Source organism: Hemitrygon akajei, unplaced genomic scaffold (genome assembly GCF_048418815.1).
Source record: "Hemitrygon akajei unplaced genomic scaffold, sHemAka1.3 Scf000180, whole genome shotgun sequence".
NCBI classification, from domain to species: domain Eukaryota; kingdom Metazoa; phylum Chordata; class Chondrichthyes; order Myliobatiformes; family Dasyatidae; genus Hemitrygon; species Hemitrygon akajei.
In genome coordinates, this window is record NW_027332066.1 from 93,092 (window position 1) to 116,929 (window position 23,838).

General features: G+C 39.1%; 1 protein-coding gene across 5 annotated transcripts in view; it reads left to right on the forward strand.

Moving 5' to 3' along the window:
• The first annotated feature begins 888 nt into the window (after positions 1 to 888).
• Positions 889 to 23,838, forward strand: part of LOC140724261 (NACHT, LRR and PYD domains-containing protein 3-like) — a 70,166-nt gene continuing 47,216 nt past the window's right edge. For 2 of the 5 annotated variants that reach the window (XM_073038733.1, XM_073038730.1), the window contains exons 1-4: positions 889 to 1,058; positions 5,338 to 5,568; positions 12,236 to 12,328; positions 13,526 to 13,621. In XM_073038733.1, coding sequence (XP_072894834.1) covers positions 5,355 to 5,568; positions 12,236 to 12,328; positions 13,526 to 13,621 — 403 coding nt within the window. In that variant the 5' untranslated portion in view covers positions 889 to 1,058; positions 5,338 to 5,354. Of the gene's footprint in view, positions 1,059 to 5,337; positions 5,569 to 12,235; positions 12,329 to 13,525; positions 13,622 to 23,838 lie in introns of those variants that run through there. The other 3 variants (XM_073038734.1, XM_073038731.1, XM_073038732.1) reach the window with 3 other exon arrangements.

The window sequence follows — 23,838 nt, forward strand, 5'->3', positions numbered from 1 at the left end:
ACAGACAGTCCATGGATGTGATGTTTGTTTCTATGATGTGTTCGGTTCTGTCCACAATTCTCTGCAGTTCCATGTAGTCGCGGGCAGAGCAGTAGCCATACAAAGGTGTGAAGTATCTGGATGAGATACTTCCATAGTGTGTTGATAAAATTTGGAGAGGGGCAATTGTGATATGCCAAATTTCCTGTTTGTTAAATCTTTGTCATTTTAGGATCTTCTATACTGTAGTATGTACTATTAATTCAGTATCAGTGTATTGCTGGAACCTGGGTATATGGAGTTCTCAGTATCTGGGATTTGGCCCAGATTGGTACAGATGGTCCTGTGCTCAATGGAGTCAGAGGGACGGTGGCGGGGGTATGTGTGGGGTGGGTGGGTGTGGTGTGGATGTATGGTTAAGTAAACCTATCGAATGCTGAAAAGCCTGGATATAGTGGACATGGAGGGAATGTTTCCATTTGACGGAGAGTCTGGTATCTGACAGCACAGTCTCAGAATAAAGACGCTTCCCATTCAAACTGTCATTTGTGCATTTTTTGCAGAAAATAATATATTCAAGATTGCTAAGTTGCTTCATGACACAGGAGGAAGGCAGAATATGGTTTGGAATGAAAATCAGCCATGGTTGAGTGGTGGTGCAGACTCAGTGGACCATATTTCATAGTTCTGTATCCATGTCTTATATCTTACTATGACTGAACGATGACTCCTTGATATCCCATATCAGGATTGGTGACATGTGAGGGATAATTATAGATTTGTTCACTAAGATCGTTATGTTTGTCTTCAAAACTTAAATTTCAGTGAGTTTTGTTTTCAGGAACATTGAACAGAAATGTTTTGTTCTCCTTTGTATTGTTAACCTGCTTCATTATCTCTCTGGTTAGAGTTATCCCTATGGTGAGAGATTTATTGGAAGAAAAACCCACAACTGAAAATAAACCACTACTAAAGACGAGGGCACAGCTACAAATGAACCAGACCAAGGATTGACAGCACCAACAATAGAGAACCCTTCTGAATCAGAGTTTCCATTAATTCAGTTAGGAGAAAGTTTGGTGAGTCTCATTTACTCAAATACTGGTCCTTTACACATTACATTTCTGCACAAATGAAGGTAGGAAATAGTTAGATTGAGACTAAATGTGCCCGGAAGTATCAATTATGCCTCTGTCAGATGCAGTTGTAATCACTCCCGGACTGATAATATGTTTTCAGCAGTCCAGCTCTCACATTCCCTCAGTGTTTGCTCATTTGAAGTTCTTGCATCTTCCATATTAGCTTTTGGGCATTTTTGATTACGGAGAGGGAAACAGAGGGGGAGTGTTTATTCTTCGATTCACACAAAACCGAGATCAGCTCATTTCTGATCGCTGCCCAAACAGAACCGCCAGCAACAGCTGGGGGTCAGCACTATTCTGCAATTTGCAGGAAGTCCCCGCGAAGGTACCTGTGGTCGGCGGTCAGAGGGATACCGTAGAGCATTTGACTCTCCAGTCCTTTCACTGTGATACCCTCAAACTCCACATCAACTTCACACACCAAATCTGGTCGACATTAACAACCAATAATTATAATTCCTCTCAACGATCAGCTCTCTGAGTGGTTCACTCACTTTTAGAGGAAAGGTTACCTATCCTGTCAGGTGTTGACCATAAGATATAGGAGCAGAATTAGGCCATTTGGCCCATCGCATCTGTTCTGCCATTTGATCATAACTATTCCATATTTTTCAGTCCCTATGTCCTTCCTTCTCCCCATAACCAATCAAGAATCTAGCAACTTTTGGTCTTAAATATCTGTAAATACCTCTCTTATACAGTTTCCTGTTGCAAAGAATTCCACAGATTCACCACTCTCTGGCTAACAATAATCACCATCACTTCCTTTCTAAGAGGATGCCCCTCTTTTCTGAGGCTGTGCCGCTCGTCCAAGGCTCTACCAATATAAGAAACATTCTCTGCTCCTCCATCGATCAACACCTATCACTATTCGATAGGTTTCAAAGAATTCACCTTTCATTCTGGTGAGTACAGGCCCAAAGCCATCAAGTGCTCTTCACGTGACAAGATATTCAGCTCTCTAATAATTTTTCATTTCCTTTGAGCTCCCTCCGATGTCAGCGCATCCTTTCTGAGATAAGGGGCCCACAACTGCTCGCAATAATCTGAGCCCAAGTGAAGCCTTACCAGTGCTTTAATAAGTCCCAAATAACATTATTGTTTTTATATTCTCGGCTTCTTGAACGGAATGTGAGAATCGCATTTGCCTTCCTCACCACTGACTCAACCCACAAGTTAACATTTAGAGAATTCTGCACAAGGATTTCTAAGTCACGACATGAAAAAAAAATCACTCCCACTAGAATCCAGTAGCCAGTCAGAATAAGCTGCCTATACTCCCACTCGCTTCCTCCTGCCAATCAGCCACTACCTTATCCATGTTAGACTTTTTCCTGTGATAGTATGGGCTCGGAGCTTGCTAAGCAGCCTCATGCATGGCACCTTGTCAAAGGCCTTCTGAAACTCCGGACCCAAACCTCACCTGGATCGATAATTATTTTACATAATTCCAGGACATGGGAAGCAGCCATTCAGCTTTTCTTGCAGACAGAGGGGATTTAATGGAGTCACCGCATCTTCGGGACGCTGCTCCCCGTGTATGAGCAGTTTGGACAAGGCAGGGAGATACAGATGGGACACAGTCTCTTGTTGTGGGTGGAAGCTCGCACTACCCTGATTTCTCTGCATATTAAATCTCCCCATGGCAATGAACATTGTGTATTGACATGTATTTTCAATCTTCCGTTAAACCTTGTTGACCACATCCTCATTCCTGTTTGGTGTCTGTATATAACTCATATCAGGGGGCTTTTACCTTTGCTGTTTCTTTGCTCTCTCCACAACCTTTCCACACATTCCAACCCTATGTCATGTCTTTTTATGATTCAGTTTCATTTTTTAACAACAGAACCATGCCATCCCCTCTGCCTTCCTGCTTATCTTTTCAATACAATGTGTATCCTTGGACATTGAGCTCCCAGTTATAATTTTCTTTTACCCATGATTCAGTGAAGCCTGCAAGATCATACCAGCCAGTCAGTCACTGTGCTACAAGTTCATCGACCTAATTTTGTACACTGCGCGTATGAAAGTAAAACACCTTTTGTTCTGCCTTCATCTTTTTTTCGATTTTGTCTGCCTTTTATGTTGCCGCTCATTGTTTTGACAGCAATTTTTCTCTTTCTTCAGGCTACCCTTGCTGGGAGTCTCACTACACAGTGCCCCTGTTTTTAAACCACCTAACTCATATTCTGCACTATCATTCTGGGACTCATCCCTCTACCAAATTAGGTTAAACTCACCGAACAACTATAACCGACATGTGTGCAAGGATATTGGGCCCCATGGAGTTCAGGTGAAACCCATTCCATTTGTACAGATCATACCTTCACCGTAATTCAGAACCACTGTCCCCTGCACCAGTTCCTTAATCATCCTTACCATCACTGGCATTGGCACAAGCACTGGTCCAGAGATTGCTACCCCGGAGACCCTGTTTCTCGGCGCTCTACATAGATCCCAGACATGTTTCTTCATGGCCTACTCACTTGTCTACCGAAGAATTGGTGACAATATGTACCAGGACTTCTGGCTCTTCACCCTCACCCTTGGGAATTTCATGGACACGATCCGAGTCATTGCTGTTCCTGGCAGCAGAGAGAGAACATGCCATCCAGGTTTCTCCATCGCACCCAAAGAATCTCGTCTCTGAAGAACGGCCACTCGAAGAACGGGCGTCAGACTTGCACCTGTGCTATTTTATTTGCCCTTTCTAATGAATCCTTTATGCAGAATCGTCACTCTTGAACTCAGCGAAACTGGCGACAAGTTCTTCCTTTAAAATCTTGATAACCGCCCTGATTGAAAGCTAATTTTTTGAAGTACTTCCTGACATCGATTGTCCAAATCCATGAAAGCAGCTGCGAGGCTCTGCTTATTTTGTCTTCAACGTGGGCCTGACTGAAAGGTAACTCCTCTGGTACTCTGGCTGTTGCTGATTAGTCGCTACTCAAATCAGGCAAACTGCCACGGAGTTTTGCCTGAAATCTTGATCGCTACCCTGATTAAAAAGTAGCTTTTTTTTTACACAGTCCCTGGTGTTGATTGTGTAACTTAGAGAAAAATGGCCCGAAGCTCCGCTTTTTAAAATCTTGAATGCGGATCTCACTGATAGATAGCTGTTTATATGCAAATATTAAGAGAAGTAAATATCTCCTATTTATTGTGTCTGGCAATGTCAGGAGTCATATACTTCCAATTAAATATTCAGCTCTTTTCTGATGAAAACATCCTTGTTCACTTAATCATTCATCCAACATTTGTGAATTGAACAAAATCAGATGGCTATGTCGCAGATCATTCTTGCCTTGTTCCTAAGAGTTTGTATGTTGAAATATTTAGAGATGCGCTCTTTAGATTTACACCACATGTACCAGAAACAAAATTTAAAACAAAAAAAACATGTGTCTTAGACGGTACTGTAAGGATTTTTAATGAAATTGTGTTTGGATGAGACTAAAACTGGTAGCATATTTCTAATACTGCGCATTAGCCAGGTAATACCATCCCTACTGCAAAGTATTGTGGAGGTTCCGTCATGTTATAGGGATGCTTTTCAGAGCAGGGGTCTGGAAATCTGTTCAGGATTGATGGAAAGATGAATGCTGCTAAATACAAAGAAATCCTGGCCAAAACCTTTTGGTCTTTGCCAGAAAGCTTAAACTGTGGAGGGAATTCGTCTTTCAGTTTTACAACAACCCACAGGATACCACCAGAACAACCATGCTTCAGATGGAGAGAAGTGATGTCTCTGAGTGACCCAGGCGGAATCCTGACCCAGTCCCCATCTGATGTAGCTGCCAAGACATCAGGACTGCTCTGCCGTTGGGGTAGGGGGCAATGAGAGCGTGTGATTAATTCCAAATGGATCAAAATCGCTGCCGGTCCCCATGAACAGCTGCGAGAGGTGTTTCAAATAATTACGGAACAAAGAGGGATGAATACTTCTAAACTGCTGACATTACAGCTTTTGTTTGTTTTTTGGTTTTTCACGTTTTGTCATTTCCCATTGTGTTCAACTCTTTAAACAAAAAAGGAACATGTGAATCTCAAATAATAATTCTCAAATAAAAACAGTCGATAAATTATTCGGCATTTCTGTCGTTTATTTGAGAACCTGTACTACTTAATTGGGACACAAGAGTGTTGCTGACATTTTCTAACTTCAGTCAGTCCCGTGCATCATTATTCTTTAACCTGGATTTGCTTTTTACAGGTATCAAAGCAACTGATATGGGTGGAATACGTTCATGCTGTAAACCTCAGCCGGGACACCTGATGGGCAGGGAAGCGGATCGTGCCACAAAATTGAGTGACAGTGAACAAAGGCATTTACTTGAAGGTGCTCCATGCCAAGAGGATCCAGTCACGGGAGTCAAATTTAATGAAGAGACTTCTTCTAACAGAGATGTTTTGGAACCGACTGAAACATTTGGGAATGGAGTAGGTTAGTAGATTACACGTGGTAGATGCTGTTCAATACTGGAATCATTTTCCTGAACTTCCTTTGAATACTTTGAATGAAGGCATAAAGTAAAAGATGACACATTACTTTAATATTTTAATCAAGAAATCTTTTCTAAATTCAATCTTTAAAATTTTCAAAATAACAAAAAAGGAAAAGAGCCCAAAGCAAAAGTTTGGGCACTCTGCATGGTCAGTACTTAGAAACACCCACTTCAGCAAGTATCACAGATTGTAAACGCTTTCCATACCCAGATAAGAGACTTTCAATTCTTGTTTGGGGGATTTTTGCCCATTCTTCCTTGTAAAAGGCTTCTAGTTCTATGAGATTCTTGGGTCATCTTGCATGCACTGCTCTGTTGAGGTCTATCCACAGATTTTCGATGATATTTAGGTTGCGGGAATGTGAGGGCCATGGCGAAACCTTCAGCTAACACCTCTTGAGGTAGTCCATTGTGGATTTTGAGGTGCGTTTAGGATCATTATCCTGTTGTAGAAGCCATCCTGTTTTCATCTTCAGTTTTTTTTTACAGACGGTGTGATGTTTCCTTCCAGAATTTGCTGGTATTTAATTGAATTCAATGTTCTCTTTACCAGTGAAATGTTCCCTGTGCCACTGATTGCAACACCAGCCCAAAGCATGATTGATCCACTCCAGTGCTCAACAGTTGGAGAGGTGTTCTTTTCATGGAATTCTGCACCCTTTTTTCTCCAAACGTACCTTCGCACTTTGCGGCCAAAAAGTTCTATTTTAACTACATCAGTCCACAGGACTTGTTTCCAAAATGCATCAGGCTTGTTTACATGTTCCTTTGCTGACACTGAATTTTGTGGTGAGGATGCAGGAGAGGTTTTCTTCTGATGACTCTTCCATGAAGGTCTTATTTGTGCAGGTGTCGCTGCACAGTAGAACAGTGCACCACCACTCCAGAGTTTGCTAGATCTTCCTGAATGTTTTTTTACAGTCAAATGGGGGTTTTGATTTGCCTTTCTAGCAATCCTACGAGTAGTTCTCTTGGAAAGTTTTCTTGGTCTTCTAGACTTCAACTTGGCCTCCACTGATCCTGTTAACTGCCATTTCTTAATTACATTACGAACTGAGGAAACGGCTACCTGCAAACGCTTTGCTATCTTCTTATAGCCTTCCCCTACTTTGTGGGCATCAATTATTTTAATTTTCAGAGTGCTAGGCAGCTGCTTAGAGGAGCCCATGGCTACTGATTGTTGGAACAAGTTATGAGGAGTCAGGGTATTTATAAACCTTTGAAATTTGCATACTTGGCGTTTCCTAACGATGACTGTGAACAAGCCATGGCCCTAACAAGCTAATTAAGGTCGAGACCTTGGTAAAATTGCATACAGTGACATGCAAAAATTTGGGCACCTTTCTGTTCCTGTGAATAGCTAAGTGAGTAAAACAATGACCTGATTTCCAAAAGGCATAAAGTTAAAGATGATACACTCTTTAATATTTTAAGCAAGATTACTCTTTTGTATCCATCATTTACAGTTTCAAAATAATAAAAAAGGAAAAGGGCCTGAAGTGAAAGTTTGGGCACCCTGCATGCTCAGTACTTAGTAGCAACCCATTTGGCAAGTATCACAACTTCTAAATGCTTTCTGTAGCCAGCTAAGAGTCTTTCAATTCTTGTTTGGGGATTTTTGCCCATTCTTCCTTGCAAAAGGTTTCTAGTTCTGTGAGATTCTTGGGCCGTCTTGCATGCACTGCTCTTTTGAGGTCTATCCACAGATTTTCAATGATGTTTAGGTCAGGGGGACTGTGAGGTCCATGGCAAAATGTTCAGCTTGCGCTTCCTGAGGTAGTCCATTGTGGATTTTGAAGTGCATTTAGGATCATTATCCTGTTGTAGAAGCCATCCTCTTTTAATTTTCAGCTTTTTTACAGACGATGTGATGTTTGCTTCCAGAATTTGCTAGTATTTAATTGAATTCATTCTTCCCTCTACCAGTGAAATGTTCCTTGTGCCAATTGGCTGCAACACAAGCCCAAAGCATGATCAATCCACTCCCATGCTAAACAGTTGGAAAGGTGTTCTTTTCATGAAATTCTGAACCTTTTTTCTCCAAACATACCTTTGCTCATTGCAGCCAAACAGTTCTTTTTTAACTTCATCAGTCCAGAGGACTTGTTTCCAAAATGCATAAGGCTTGTTTAGATGTTCCCTTGCAAATATCTGAAGCTGAATTTTGAGGCGAGGGCACAGGAAAGGTTTTCTTCTGATGTTTCTTCCATGAAAGTCATAGGTGTCCCTGCCGAGCACTCAAGCGTAGGTATCCCTGCGCAGTAGAGCAATGCACCACCACTTCAGAGTCGGCTAAATATTCCTGAAGGTCTTTTGCAGTCAAACGCGGCTTTTGGTTTCCCTTTCTGGTAATCCTACGAGCAGTTCTCTCGGAAGAATTTCTTGGTCTTCCAGACCTCAACTTGACCTCCACCATTCCTGTTAACTGCCATTTCTTAATTACATTACGAACTAAGGAAATGGCTACCTGAAAATGCTTTGCTGTCTTCTTATAGCCTTCTCCTGCTTCGTGGGCATCATGTATTTTACTTTTCAGAGTGCTAGGCAGGGGCTTAGAGGAGCCCATGGCTCTGATTGTTGGGACGAGGTTTGTGGAGTCAGGGTATTTATAGAGCTCTGAAATTTGCAACATCTCGTTTTTCCTAACGATGACTGTGAACAAGCCATGGCCCTAACAAGCTAATTAAGGTCGAGACCTTGGTAAAAGTTTCCTGGGAGCAAAACAACTCTTGTAGTGCCCAAACAATTGCATGGTGCTCCTTTCCTTTTTTCATTCTAAAATTGTACCAAAAATCACTAATCTTCCTTAAAATATTGAAAAGAATGTTTTATCTTTAACTTTGTGACGTTTGGAGATCAGTTCATCTTTTACTCACTTAACTATTCACAGCAACATAAATTTTTACCAAGGAACCCAAACTTTTGTATGCCACTGTATTTTTATTTTGATGAATATCAGCTGATTCTCATTCCCTTTACTCAGAGCCTGAAGGTTGAAGCAGAGGCTTCCAACCTGGGGCCATGGTTTTTGCTGGGTGTGCATGGCATAAGGAAAGTTGTGAACCCCTGGTTTGAAAAAATGGGGAAGATGTTTAGAGAGGACCAAAGGGAGAGATTTTCACAAGCTGGTTGTTTGAATCCGGAGCACTAAAGGGGTTGAAATGTATGGATAGTTACTTAAAATTTAAGAAGTAGCAATAAATTAAAATGTGTAATCGTTAAGAAAATGGGTTATTATGGATGATCAATGTGTACATAAGTCCAAAAGATATATGAACATAAGACCTTACACAAAGAATGCCACAGATTCACAACTCTCTGGCTAAAGAAATTCCTCATCATCTACGTTTTAAAAATCCTGTATTCCGTGGATGTATTCCCAGGTCCTAGACTTGCCCACCATAGGAAATAGTCTCTCCATATCCAATCTATGAAGGCCTTTCATGCTTTGACAGGTTTCAATGAGGACACCTCTCATTCTTCTGAATTCCAATGAATAAAGGCTCAGATCCATCAAATATTCTCCAGGTGGCAGGCAGTTTCAAATTAAACATTGAGCACCATGTCAAATATTACATAAGAACATCTGCTTAATTCTGAAATTGATGTGAAGATAGCATATGTCAGCAGATTTCTCAAACGGCAGACACGTTTGATTAGTGTGTTGGACATCTTGATAAATTGTAGCAGGTCAGGTAGATGAGCGGGAGTCAGTGGACATGACGTACAATGTATTCCTCACTCCTTCCCTCTGTTCATCCATGCCTTTATACAGCCAAGGAAGTCCACAATGCCAAAAATACGCGTATGCCAAATTAACCGACCAGCTCAAATGGCTTTGTAATGTGGCATGAATCCATGCCGTCATGGGAAGAAGTATAGATTCCTTAGGCAACAACACTTCCCAAAGAACAAGCTTGCAATGATGCATGGGCAAATCCTGCTCGATTGCACTGTGCAAACCTTATCCAAAAAGAGTGATGTCTGTAATAACTGTGCAAGGTGTTTCAGCTAAATACTGCAAAGGGGGATGCACACTTTTGAACTGCTGATATTTCATATTTCGATTTTTTACTTTTTCATGCTTTATCATATTTTCCTGCTTTTTGGCTCACTTGTGAAAAAGGAAACACGTGCTTCACAAATAAACATGATCAGTCAATTTAATCAAAATCTATGATTCTAGTGAACATTTTTGTGAACGAAGATTTGGGGTTGAATACGTTTTCATGGCTGCCGAAACCAGACTACTGATTAATAGGGAAACCATAGGATTAGGACATCTCCTTAAGAATAAAAACAACAAATGGAATAAGTATTGTAGCTTTCATTCATTGTTATACTTTCCTTCTGCACTATTTGAATCATATTGATATGTTTCCTGTATGTAGGAACCGAACTCATGCCACCAAACTAGGCCACACCAGCAGTTTTGTACAATGCACAAAGGTGCAACACCTAACACTTGTCTGCATTAAAAGCCATGTGCCTATTTACAGTCTATCGTTACTGTTAATTCCCTTCTCCACCTTGTCTGGATCAGTTGTATCCTCACCAGAGTGTGGCAAGTGGAATTATTAACACTCTTCCCACCGTGGTGTTAATAACATTATGCAATGTACTTGACCTGAGGCTGTCAGTCCAGGATGTGGCAGAAAACGACCTACGGAGGATGAGGTCCTGAGAGACTGGACGATTTGTGACAAAGGAAGTTGGGATGCAAGTGGATGAGCTGACATCCGACCTGTGTAGGATGCAGCCTTGGGGTATCAAAGTATCAATTTAGATTTGGAAAGTTAAATAAAAGGTGTGTGAAAGGCATTGTGTGTACATGAAAGTTGGGGCTGGCATCTTTCGGCTTGTCACACGGTGCAGATGCTGATACAGCAGGCTGTTTCTCAGCCAGGGCTCCAACTGAAATCTCCTGCAGTGGAGGCTGCAGTCAGGTGAATGGTCAATTTTGGAACAGTAATAGGATTAAAGAGAGAACATGAGTTTAGAGCAGGAGTTTTCAAGCTGGGGTACATTGCTAATAGTAGGGATCCATGGCAAACTGATGCATTGTAATGGGGCATATGTTTAGAGGGGAGCGGACAAAGAAACTTAGAGAGGTTTGTTGAAATCTGGATCACCAACAGGGGATGAATCGGCTGGATAGTTACTTAAATTTTAAGATGTAACTGGACATATAAAAAAGTTAACAATGGGCATTGCAGAAAAGTAAAATCGTTAAGAAGATGCGTTGTTATAACTGGTCACATTAGACCATAAGGTAAAGGACGTATATGAGCTTAGACAAAGAATGTCACAGATTCACCTCTCTGGCTAAACAAAGAACATACTCATATCCGTTAAATAAATAAATAAACAAACAAATGGACAAGCAAACAAACAAACAAATAAATAGATAGATAGATAAATAAAAGAAATGTATAAACACACCTATATTCCCAAAAATAGAGGGAAGAATCCAAAGCTGCAGAGAAAGAGGAAGATAACATCTCCACATTAACTATAGTCACTTGTTGAGAGATTTTAGGATATTTACTGGGTCTGTCATACGATAAAAGAGAGAAAGGAATAGAGATTGTAAACTGCGTTCAGGTAAGTTTCCTTAATCATTTGAAATGGGCTACCCAGCAGAACACCAATTTAATCATTGCGTAATCACGGGGTAATTTATAATGACTAAATAACTGGATGTTGGGGTGCCATGGGATGAGAAGACCTGTGTAGGATTGGGCCAATGGAGATCAAATTATCAATTTAGATTTGGGGTCTCGCGCAAGCTGGGTGAATGGTATAGAGTGCAAAGAAGAGTTGGAGCTGGCATCAGAGATATGCAGTGGGGTTCCCAATCTGGAGTCCATGGTTAATGGTAGGAATCCATGCAATAACAAATGTAGTGAATCCCTGGTTTGGAGTAACGGGGAAGATGTTTAGATGGAACTGGAAGAAGGAAGTTTCACAGAAGATCTGTTGGATCCGGGGATGAAATATCTGGATAGTTGCTTAACATTTAAGAAGTAACTAGGTATCTAAAAAATTACCCACGGCATTGCGGAAGTGTACAATCATTAAGAAATTGTGTTGTTGTGCTTGGTCATAGTATACATAAACCATAAGGTAAAGGACCATAAGACATTAGACAGAGAATACCACAGATTAACCACTCCGGCTTAAAAAAAATTCTTCCCCATATACGTAAAAATAAAACACCAGTCTGTTCTGCACTGTGTCCTCAGGTCTGATAGTCTTCCAGCATAAGAAACCACCTCATACATCCACTCAATCAAGGCCTTTCACGCTTTGATTGGTTTCAATGTTGTCACCACTGATTCTTCAGAGCTCCTCGGAATACAAGCCCAGCTCCATCGAAACTCTCCAGAAACCAAGCCATTCAATCTTGAAATCGTTTTCCAAACTGTTTTTTGAATCTGCTGTAATTTCAGCCCATCCCTTCTAAGATGGGATGAAGGGCTTGGATATTTGCTGTATGACTCTGCGTACCAGTCAAGGGGAAGTTTGCAGATAAGGATGAGATATTCACAAATCAAGTTCTTCTTTTTGATGATTAACAGCTGATTCCGATTCTCTTTACTGCAGAGAGCCAGGATGTTGAAAACCCCATCACCACCATGGCTGACAGTGCGAATGAGGATGGAGATCCAGAGAGCACTAAAGAGACGAAGGACACAGGTAAGATATCAAATTATTTTTATGAACAATTTTTCTTCAGATCAGTTGCACATTTAGTGCCCGGACCTGCAATTCCCAAAAATACAGGGAAGAATCCAGAGCTCAGATTTTCATGGGAAAATTTATACAGTAATGACTAAATAACCGGATGTTGGTGTACCACGGGATCAGATGACTTGTGCAAGATGGGGCCAATGGAGATCAGATTATCAATTTAGATTTGAGGTCAAACGCAAGCCGGGTGATTGGTATAGTCTGTACAGAAATGTTGGACATGGCATCTTTCTTCTTGGAGATGCTGATACAGCATTCTGTTCTTTACCCAGGCTACAACTGAAATTTCCCGCAGTGCAGGCTGCAGTCTGGGTGATCATCGCAGGATAGCTGCATATAACCAATTTGTGAACAGCAATATGAGCGAGAAGAGAACAGAGATTTTCAGCGGGGTTTCCTATCCGGGGTACATGGTTAATGGTGGGAGTCTGTGGAATAAGAAATGTAATGAATCCCTGGTTTGGAGTAACGGGGAAGATGTTTAGATGAGATCGGAAGAAGAAAGATTCACAGAGAGGTTTGTTGGAATCCGGAGCACCGTGGGGATGAAATGTCTGGATAGTTACTTAACATTTAAGAAGTAACTGGGTATCTAAAAAAAAAGTACCCACGGCACAGCAGAAGTGTACCATTGTTAAGAAAATTGGTTGTTAAGCTTGGTCATTAAGACAGTAAGATAAAGACCTTAGACAAGGAATGCCACAGATTAGACACTCCAGCTAAAAAGAAAATCCTCATGTACATAAAAAGTAAAACAGCCGTCTATTCTGTACTCTGTCCTCAAGTCTGATAGTCTTCCAGCATAAGAAACATCCTCATCACATCCACTCAATTAAGGCCTTTCACGGTTTGATTGGTTTCAATGTTGTCACTACTCATTCTTCAGAGTTCCTCTGAATACAAGCCCAGCTCTATCAAAACTCTCCAGAAAACAAGCCATTCACTCTTGGAATTGTTTTCCAAACCGTCCTTTGAACGTGCTCTAGTTTCAGCACATCCCTTCTAGGATGGGATGAAGAGCTTGAATATTTGCTGTATGACTCTACCTACCTGTCAGGGGATAGTTTGCAGATGAGGATAAGCTTGTCACAAATCAATTTCTTCTTTTTGATGATTATCAGCTGATTCTCATTTTCTTAACAGTAGAAAGCCCTGATGTTTTAAACCCCATCCCCACCGTGGACGACGGTGCGAATCAGAATGGAGATCAAGAGAGCTCTAAGGAGAGGAAGGACACAGGTAACTTACAACATTATTTTAAAGATAATTGCTGTCTTCACATCATTTGAATCTCTAGCGACCGGGCCCGCAGTTCCCAAAAATAGAGGGCAGAATCCAGAGCTGAGAAAGAAAGGGATAACATCTCCACATTAACTATAGTCACTATTTGAGAGATTTTAGGATATACATGGGGTCTCCCATACTGTAAAAGGGAGAGTGAAATAGAGATTGTAAACTGTATTCAGATATGATTCCTTTCTTTTTAAATCTTTTTATTAATTTTTAAACAAACATAAATGAAACATGAATACAAAGTGTTTGAGAGTACATAATTAATAGTTTAAGTAGACATTCAAATATATAATAATCAATATATATAGCGTCCCAAGCTCATAGTATTTATGAACAAAAGAAACAAAAAGAAAAAAAAACCCAAAGAAAGAGAAAAAAAAACACTAACCAACATGGGCCATTGCATAATGTTAAATATATACAGTAGTGCCAATAACTCCGAACCTCCATCCAAATAATTAAGGATAATCAAAGTGAGGTTTAGGAAAAGACAATTTAACTCATATGAAAATGTTGAATCAATGGTCTCCAAGTTTCTTCAAATTTAACTGAAGAATCAAAAACAACACTTCTAATTTTTTCTAAGCTCAAACAAGAAATAGTTTGAGAAAACCACTGAAATATAGTTGGAGGATTAATTTCTTTACAATTCAATAAAATAGATTTTCTTGCCATTAATGTAACAAATGCAATCATTCATCGAGATGAAGAGGATAAACGACTATTATCCACCATTGGTAAACCAAAAATTGCAGTAAAAGGATGCGGTTGGAAATTGATATTCATAACTCTTGAAATAATACTGAAAATATCTTTCCAGTAATTTTGTAAACAAGGACAAGACCAAAACATATGGGTCAATGAAGCAACATCAGAATGACATCTGTCACAGGTTGGATTAACATGAGAGTAAAATCGAGCAAGTTTATCCTTAGACATATGAGCTCTATGTACAACCTTAAATTGTATTAGGGCATGTTTAGCACAGATAGAGGACGAATTGACTAATAGTTTTTTTACCGTGCCCATGGTCTGCTCTTATCAAATTATGGTATTGCTTTGCACTGTTGTAACTGTATGTTATAATTATGTGGTTTTTTTGGTCAGTTAGTCTTGGTCTGTCTTGTGTTTATGTGATATCATACTGGAGGAACATTGAATTTCCCCTTGGGGATGAATAAAGTATCTATCTATCTATCTATCTATCTATCTATCTAAAATTTTCTCCCACTGCTCAGTGGATATAAGACAATGAAGTTCCTCTTCCCATTCCTTCTTAATTTTTTCTGATACTTCTGGCTGTATTTTCATGATCATATTACAAATAATAGCTACTAAACCCTTTTGACAAGGATTCAGAGCTAAAATTCTTTCCTTAATGTCCAATGGACATAGTTTTGGAAAAGACTGTAACTCATTATACAAAAAATTTCTAACTTGCAAATATCTAAAAAAATGGGTTTTAGGTAAATTATATTTATTAGATAGCTGTTCAAAGGACATAACGTTATCATCTAAAAACAAATCACGAAAACATGTTATACCTTTTGTTTTCCATAAAAGAAACGCTTGATCCATAAGAGAGGGCCGAAAAGAATAGTTAGATATTATAGGGCATGATAAAATAAACTTATTCAAACCAAAAAATTTATGAAATTGAAATCAAATTCGCAATGTATATTTGACTATAGGATTAGTTATTTGTTTATTCACCTTAGATAAAGAAAAAGCAAGCGAAGATCCTAAGATTGAAAACAATGAAAAGTCTTGTCCAGATTTACATTCCAAATTTACCCATTGTGGGCAAGCAGCTGTAGTCAATTCTTGTGTCCAAAATATTAAATATCATATATTAACTGCCCAATAGTAAAATCTTAAGTTTGGCAAAGCCAACCCACCCTCCTTTTTAGGCTTCTGTAAATATTTTTTGCCTAGTCTAGGATTTTTTTTCTGCCACAGATAAGATATTTTGGAGTCAATAATATCAAAAAAAGATTTAGGAATAAAAATTGGTAATGCTTGAAATAAATATAAGAATTTGGGTAATACCATCATCTTAATAGCATTAATTCTACCAACCAATGACAAGGATAGTGGAGACCACCTGATAGCAAGTTGCTTAATTTGGTCAATTAAGGGTAAAAAGTTAACTTTAAATAAATCTTTATGTTTTTTAGTAATTTTAATACCTAGATAAGTAAAATAATCTGTAACAACTTTAAATGGTAAATGTTTATAAATTGGAACTTGCATATTTAATGGATTTAATTCACTCTTATTAAAATTCAACTTATAACCAGAAAAGTTACTAAACTGAGCAAGCAAGGACAAAATAGCAGGAATAGATCTTTCAGGGTCGGATATGTATAGTAACAAATCATCAGCATATAATGATAACTTATACATCCCCTCCCCACGAGTAATACCCAAAATATTAGGTGATTCACGAATGGCTATAGCCAAAGGTTCCAAAGCGATGTCAAATAGTAAAGGACTTAAAGGACAACCTTGCCTTGTGCCACGGAATAACTGAAAAAAGGAGGTCTTTGATTATTGGTAAAAACCGAAGCCAAGGGTTTATAGTATATTAATTTAATCCATGATATAAATTTTGAACAAAAATTAAAATGCTGCATCATATTAAATAAATATGGCCATTCAACTATCAAATGCTTTTTCAGCATCTAAAGAAATGACACATTCTGGTGTTTTGGGTGAAGGAGTGTAAATAATATTAATTAATTTTCTAATGTTAAAAGATGAATAGCGATTTTTAATAGATCCAGTCTGATCTTCAGAAATGATTCGAGGTAATATATTCTCTAATCTAGTAGCCAAAATTTTACTACAAATCTTAAAATCCGTATTCAGCAAGGATATAGGCCGGTAGGATGCACATTCAATAGGGTCTTTATCTTTTTTAAGGATTAAAGAAATAGAAGCTTCATAAAAAGATTGTGGTAATTTGCCTATAATTAACGCATCTTTAAAAATCTTACAAAGTCAAGGAGAAAGTATAGAGGAAAAAGATTTTAAAAATTCTGCAGAATAACCATCTGGACCAGAAGCTTTACCGGAATTCATTGAAAAAATAACCTTTTTTATTTCAGTTTCCATGATAGGTGTATCTAAGAATACACTATTCTCTACTGTTAATTTTGCAATATTCAATTTCCTTAAAAATTCATCTATTATAGAAGAATCCTCAGCAAATTCTGATTGATATAAGGAATTATAAAAATCTTGAAAGGCTTTATTTATCTCTTTATGGTCAATCGTCAGAGTGCCATCTTGTTTATGAATCCTAGTAATCTGTCGTTTAACCAAAGCAGTTTTCAATTGATTAGCCAATAATTTACCAGACTTATCTCTATATACATAAAACTGGGTTCTAGATTTAATTAACTGATTTTCAATCGAAGAGGATAATAACAAACTATGCTCCATTTGAAGTTCCACTCTTTCTTTATAAAGTTCTTTGCTGGGAGTCACTGAATAAATCTTATCAATTGCTTTGATTTTATCAACCAATGTTAATATTTTAGAATTAGTTTGTTTCCTAACTCCAGCAGAGTATGAAATAATCTGTCCACAAATAAATGCTTTAAAAGTGTCCCATAAAATTCCACTAGAGATCTCTGCTGTAGAATTTGTTGAGAAAAACAAATCAATTTGTTGTTTAATAAAATTAACAAAGTCTAAGTCCTGCAATAAAATAGAGTTGAATCTCCAAGATTTAGCATTAATAGATGAATCCATTATCTTAATAGATAACTTCAAAGGTGCATGATCAGAAATGGTAATAGAGTCATATTTACAATCGATAACATCTGTAAGTAAACGGTGATCAATGAAAAAGTAATCAATTCTTGAATAATTATGATAAACATGAGAAAAGTATGAAAACTCTTTGTCATTGGGGTGTAAAAAATGCCAAATTTCGCAAATTGCTGAATCAGTCATAAAGGAGTTGATAAGAGAGGCCGATTTATTCGGAAGAACTTGCGTGGGCTTGGATCTATCTATCGAAGGGTTTAAACAACAGTTAAAATCCCCACCCATTATCAGTCTGTACTGATTCAAATTGGGAAAGGATGTAAATAGACACTTAAAAAATTCAGGACAATCAGTATTTGGAGCATAAACATTAACTAAAACTACTTTTTGATTAAAAAGTAGACCAGTAATAAGCAAAAATCTACCTTGTGGATCTGAAATTGTTTCATGATGTATAAAGGAGGTTGAAGAATCTATAAAAATGGAAACGCCTCTTACTTTGGCTTGAGAATTCGAGTGATATTGTTGGTCTTTCCAAAACCTAAAAAAGCATTGACTATCCACCTTCCTTACATGAGTCTCTTGTACAAAGATAACATTAGCATTCATTCTATGGAATACTTTTGAATATTTTTTTCCGTTTGATCGGATGATTTAAACCATTAGTATTCCAAGAAACAAAATTAATAACCCTATCCATATTTACATATTTATTACCATTAACACATAAGGTTAAAAAAAAGATGTACTCATGAATCCGGAAGAGGGAAGTAAGTTCAAGGAGGAACCGGAAGTCACAACACTGCAACCATTTTTGTAGTTTCATATGAGCCCTTGAAGTAAAACTAAGCATAAAGCAAGCAAAAAGAAAAGAAAAAAGAAAAATCCCCCTCCCTCCACCCTCAAAACCCCAGGAAAAAAGCCAAAAAGAGGCAAGCATGCAATCTAACACTAAAATTACCCCCATGTCTCAAGACGGCAACTCAAACAAAAAAAAATTTGAATAAAAGATACAAACCACCCATATTATAAGAAAGGGTTGGTATGATAAAAATTAAAATATAAAATTAGTATTATATATATAAAACAAAAGGATTTTTTTAAAAAAAATGATAAAACCCATAAATGAATAATACTGAATTATTGTTTTAAAAGAAAGTTTAAAACTTATTCAAACACATCAAAATGGATGTGACATTCCAAGCACTAAAGCCTTTCGGGAAGAAGAAATGACATTTTATTTTTTAAAAAATCTTAATACTTAAACATTAAAAATATAAAAAAGTGTGTACGAACTTAAAAGAAAACCCTAATAAATTACTTTCAAAACTAACAGATTAATAATATAAAAAAAACAAACTCAGAATAAACCAAAAACGAACTTTTACCATGTATAAAAAATACATGTAAGTCATACATTAAAAAAACCATCATTTTATAAAAGATGATTTTATATAATTATTACATTAGTCAACCCGATAAAATGTTATTCTTCCAGAAATCTTTGAGCATCCGCTGGAGATTTGAACAGCCGATAAGTTCCGTCTTCGAGAGTAACTCTCATATGTGCTGGAAATAACAGCGCTTGCTTGTAGCCTTTCTGATGAATTTCCGACATTACCAATTTAAAAGCCACTCTTGCCCTTAAAACTTCAGGACTGTAATCTTCCAGAATACGGAATTTAAAATCTTGGAAGCTGATCATACCCTTTTTCCATGCAGCCCGAATCAAACGCTCTTTGGTATGAGGGTAACGGATCCGGAGAATTACTTGTCGTGGTTTCAAACTTGAATCTGAATGAAAACGAGAAATGCGATGTGCACGGTCAATTATTAGAGGGGAATCCAGTACTTCTGAGCCAAAGACATCCATTAAAAATTTGGAGAAAAAAACAGTGAGATCGCCATTCTCAAATTTTTTCCGGAATCCCGATTAACCGAAGATTTTGTCTTCGAGAGCGGTTTTCAAGATCAGTAATTTTAAATTTATAACGATCCATCTGTTGAGAAGTCTTAGTTTGCTGTTGTTGCAAAGTTTCAATTATACGATCTCTCTGGCGAGCGGCTTCTTCAAGAACTAAAATACTTGCTTGTTGTTTTTGTGACTCCAGTGTAAGTGCTTGAAGTTTTGCGTCAAATGTCTATAAAATTTCATCGAACGTAGAAAGCTTTAGGGTTAATTTACTCTCCAGTTTTCCAAGTCTGTCATCCATAAGATTCGCAATTGCTTCGAAAGTTACCAGTTCTTTCGTCTGTTTCTATTCCTTTGCTTTAGACATTTCAGCAAGTTGAAAATGATTCAAACAGTTGAAAAAAATTTCATATGTTTAAACCCCCTTAGAATAGGTATAAAAAGATCAATTAGGGGGTGTTTGTAGGTTAAAAAAAAGTAAAAGGTTTGGAGCAAAGCCTAAAACCACTTCACTCCATAAGCGCCATCTTGAGACCTCCCAGATATGATTCCTTAATCATTTCTTCTGATCCACCCTGCAGAGCACAGATTTAATCATTACGTATTCTCGGGGCTATTTATAGCGACTAAATAACTGGATGTTTTGATGCCATAGGTGAGATGACCTGTGTAGGATGAGGCAAATTGAGGTCAGATTATCAATTTAGATTTGGAGTCTGGGGCCAATGGTCTGGTGAAAATGGGGATTGGAGTGATGTTTGGAGGTGGGGGTGGTGCAAATATATATATTGCCCGGGGTCATTGAAAGACAGGACGGGCTGGAATGGCTGAGTGATCGGCTCCTGTTCCTGTTGTCCGTGTGATTAAAGACAAGAAATAACCAGACCCTTCTTGGGGCTGCAGAATGTCACAATGGGAGCTTGGAGCCCAAGTGTTCCCAAACAACCTGTGTCAACAATTTGGCTGAGGGACAAAATTCAACATTTCCAAGTCTGCTGTTGACACAAAACGTATATGTATATATTGATAATGACACAAAATTGCATATTTATAAGCAACACACACAAAATCCTGGAGGAACTCAGCAGGCCAGGCACTTCCTACGAAATAAGTACAGTCAACCTTTCGTGACGAGCCTCTTCGGCAGGAGCTTGTCCCGTAACGTTGACTGTACTTTTTTGACAGATGCTGCACCTCATGTCACGTCACGTGTTCCCATTTACTGCAGAACTGCAGCTTCTGCGGGTTTGTTTCCAGGGCCCCACCCACTGTTGTGTCGTCTAGGCAACTGCACTGCGCATGATTGGGCCCGGGATGGGCGGTGTCTTTATATTCCTTTCTGTGTCGTAACGGTTGGGCGGTGGGAGCCAGCAGTCGGATTACTGCCTGCAGAGCAAATACATCATGTTCTCATCGGTGTGTATTGAGACCGATCCCGAGCAGGGAAATCTGATATTGGACCGTGAGTCCCATTCACTTTCCCGAACTGCGGCCTCACTCCGCTTCCTGGACAGAATCTGGACAGGGTCGGTCCGGGTTGTGGGACTGTCACACGGAACCGCCTGAGATGAGCCGCCGCTCAGCCCCTGATGCTAGCAGTGGGTAAGGTGATGATGCCGGGTCTAAACTCACTGAGCCCGAAAGTGGAACCAATCTTCACCTGATGGATAATTATTTTACATAATTCTAGGACATAGGAAGCTGCCATTCCACCTGTTGTGTTCGTGCAGACAGAGAAGATTTACTGGAGTAATCCCGCCTTCGGGATGCTGCTCCACATGTAAGAGCAGTTTAGACAAGTCAGGGAGATACAGATTGGACATGGCCTATCGTTATGGGTAGAATCTCGCACTAACGCAATTTTCTCAGTCTACCTGCATATTAAAACTCCCCACGGTAATTAACATTGTGCTTTGACATGCATTTTCTTTCTCTTGTTGAACGTTGTAGACCACATCCTCGTTTTTGTTTTGGGTCTGTATATAACTCACATCAGGGTGTTTTTACCCTTGCGGTTTCTTTGCTCTCCCCACAGTGTTTCAACACATCTACTTATAATTCAGTTTCATTTTTACCAGAAGAACCACGCCATCCCCTCTGCCTTCCTGCTTATCTATTTGGTACAGTATACATCCTTGGACATTAAGCTATCATTTTCTTTCACCCATGATTCAGTGAAGCCTGCAACATCTTACCTGCCAGTCCGTAACAGCGCTACAAGTTTATCGACCTAATTTTGCTATGCTGTGCGCATTAAAGTAAAATTCCTTTTGTTCTGCATTCATCGAATTCGATTTTGATGATAGATAGATAGATAGATAGATACTTTATTCATCCCCATGGGGAAATTCAACATTTTTTCCAATGTCCCATACACTTGTTGTAGCAAAAACTAATTACATACAATACTTAACTCAGTAATAATATGATATGCATCTAAATCACTATCTCAAAAAGCATTAATAATAGCTTTTAAAAAGTTCTTAAGTCCTGGCGGTTGAATTGTAAAGCCTAATGGCATTGACCACCTTTTATGTAGCCGCTCATCTATTATCTTTCTGTGAGTCTGACTCTACCTACCTGGAGCTCCTGTCCATCACCTCCTCGTTCTCCTGTATGTCGAAGGTCATCAAGCTGCAGCTCCGGTTCTTTAAAAAGTTCTCTCTGAAGCTGCAGTTTGGTGCACATGATGCATATGTGTTTATCTGGGAGACTGGAAGTCTTCCAGACCTCCCACATGCAGTGCATAACAATTCCTCCAGAGCCATTCTCACTACACAATGCACGGATAGGTGAGGAATGAACAAATAAGAAGAGAGTGTAATTTACAGTACAATTTACCTCACCGGAACCTGATCTCACCACAGCCACTCTGAAGACCGGCTGCTCGAAGAATGGATGTCACGTTTGTACCTGTGCTATTTTATTGCCCATTTCTAATTAATACTTTTTGCTGATTCGTCGCTCCTCAACTCGGTGAAACTGCTGATCAGTTCTTCCTTTAAAATCTCGATCACTGTCCTGATTGAGAGCTAAATCTTTTTAAGCACACTCGATGTCGATTGTCCAACTCAGAGAAAACTGCCGCGAAACATTGCTATTAAGTCTTCAACGCGGGCCTCACTGAAAGGAAGCTCTTATGATGCTCTGCCTGTTGCAGATTGGTCGCTCCCGGAATCAGATCAACTTCCGCAAAGTTATGCCTTAAATGTTGATCAGTATCTTGATTTTAAAAAGTAACTCTTTATGCATCCCCTGATGTTGATTTAGAGAAAAGTGGCTCAAGGCTCTGCTCTTTCAAATCTGGAAGGTGGATCAGGCTGAAAGGAAGTTGTTGTATACACAACAGCTAAGAGAAGTACACATCACCAGATGCAGTGCCATACACCTGGTCACAGTAGCTCCCTCTGGTAGGTTTTCTTCCTCAATAGTATCTAAAGCTTAATGATGATGATGATGATGATGATTATTATTATTATTGTGTTCTCTGCACTCACTGTGCATTCCACTCTGTCTCTCCTAACCATATCATAAATAACGTTATGTAAAGTGCTTGACCTGAGGAAGTCAGTCCATGATGGGGTAGAACAAGATCTGTGGAAGGTGAGGTCCTGAGGGATTGGACAGCAAGCGACAAGTTGTTTGGTGGGATCCCGAGGAATGTGACGAATTATGACGCCGAAAGTTGGAATGCCAGGGACGAGATGACATGTGACCTGTGTACGGCGAGGCAATGGGAGATCAGAGTATCAATTTAGATTTGGGAAGTCTAACGAAAGCTGGGTGAATGGAATAGTCTGTACAGGAGAGTACACGTGGGGGAGATGCTGATACAGTAGCCTGTTTCTCAACCAGGGCTACAACTGAAATCTCCTGTAGTGTAAGCTGCAGTCAGGTGATCATCGCAGGATGAGTGGACTTGGCCAATTTGGACACAGTGATAGAATCAAGCAACATAGATTTAGAGCAGAGGTTCCCAACCTACGGTCCATGGTTAATGGTAGGGGTGGATGTCATAAGAAATATTGTGAATCCCTGATAATGGGGAAGATGTTTAGAGGGGACCGGAGGGATGAAATTTTTTACAGAGTGGGTTATTGGAATCTGGAACACCAGAGGGGATGACATGTCTGGATAGTTAGATATCATTTAAAAAGTAGCTGGATATCTAATAAAGTAACCACGGTATTGCACGAAATGTATAAGCGTAAAGAAAATGGCTGTTACCGATTTTATGCCTGGACCCGCAAGCACAAAAATAGAGGGAGGAAACTGCAGCTGAGTAAGAGAGAGAAAAGAGTTTAAAAGGAGATGGTTATTTCTTCAGTGGTTTGATTGAGGCACAACTGCACAAGCACGTGGACATCAGTTTAAACGGAGACGTCTTTATAGAGCGGGCATCAGAGGAGTGGCAAATGAGTAGACAGAGACAGAGTAGGAGTGCTTTGGCTCAACAGGTCTCAGGCGATAGCGG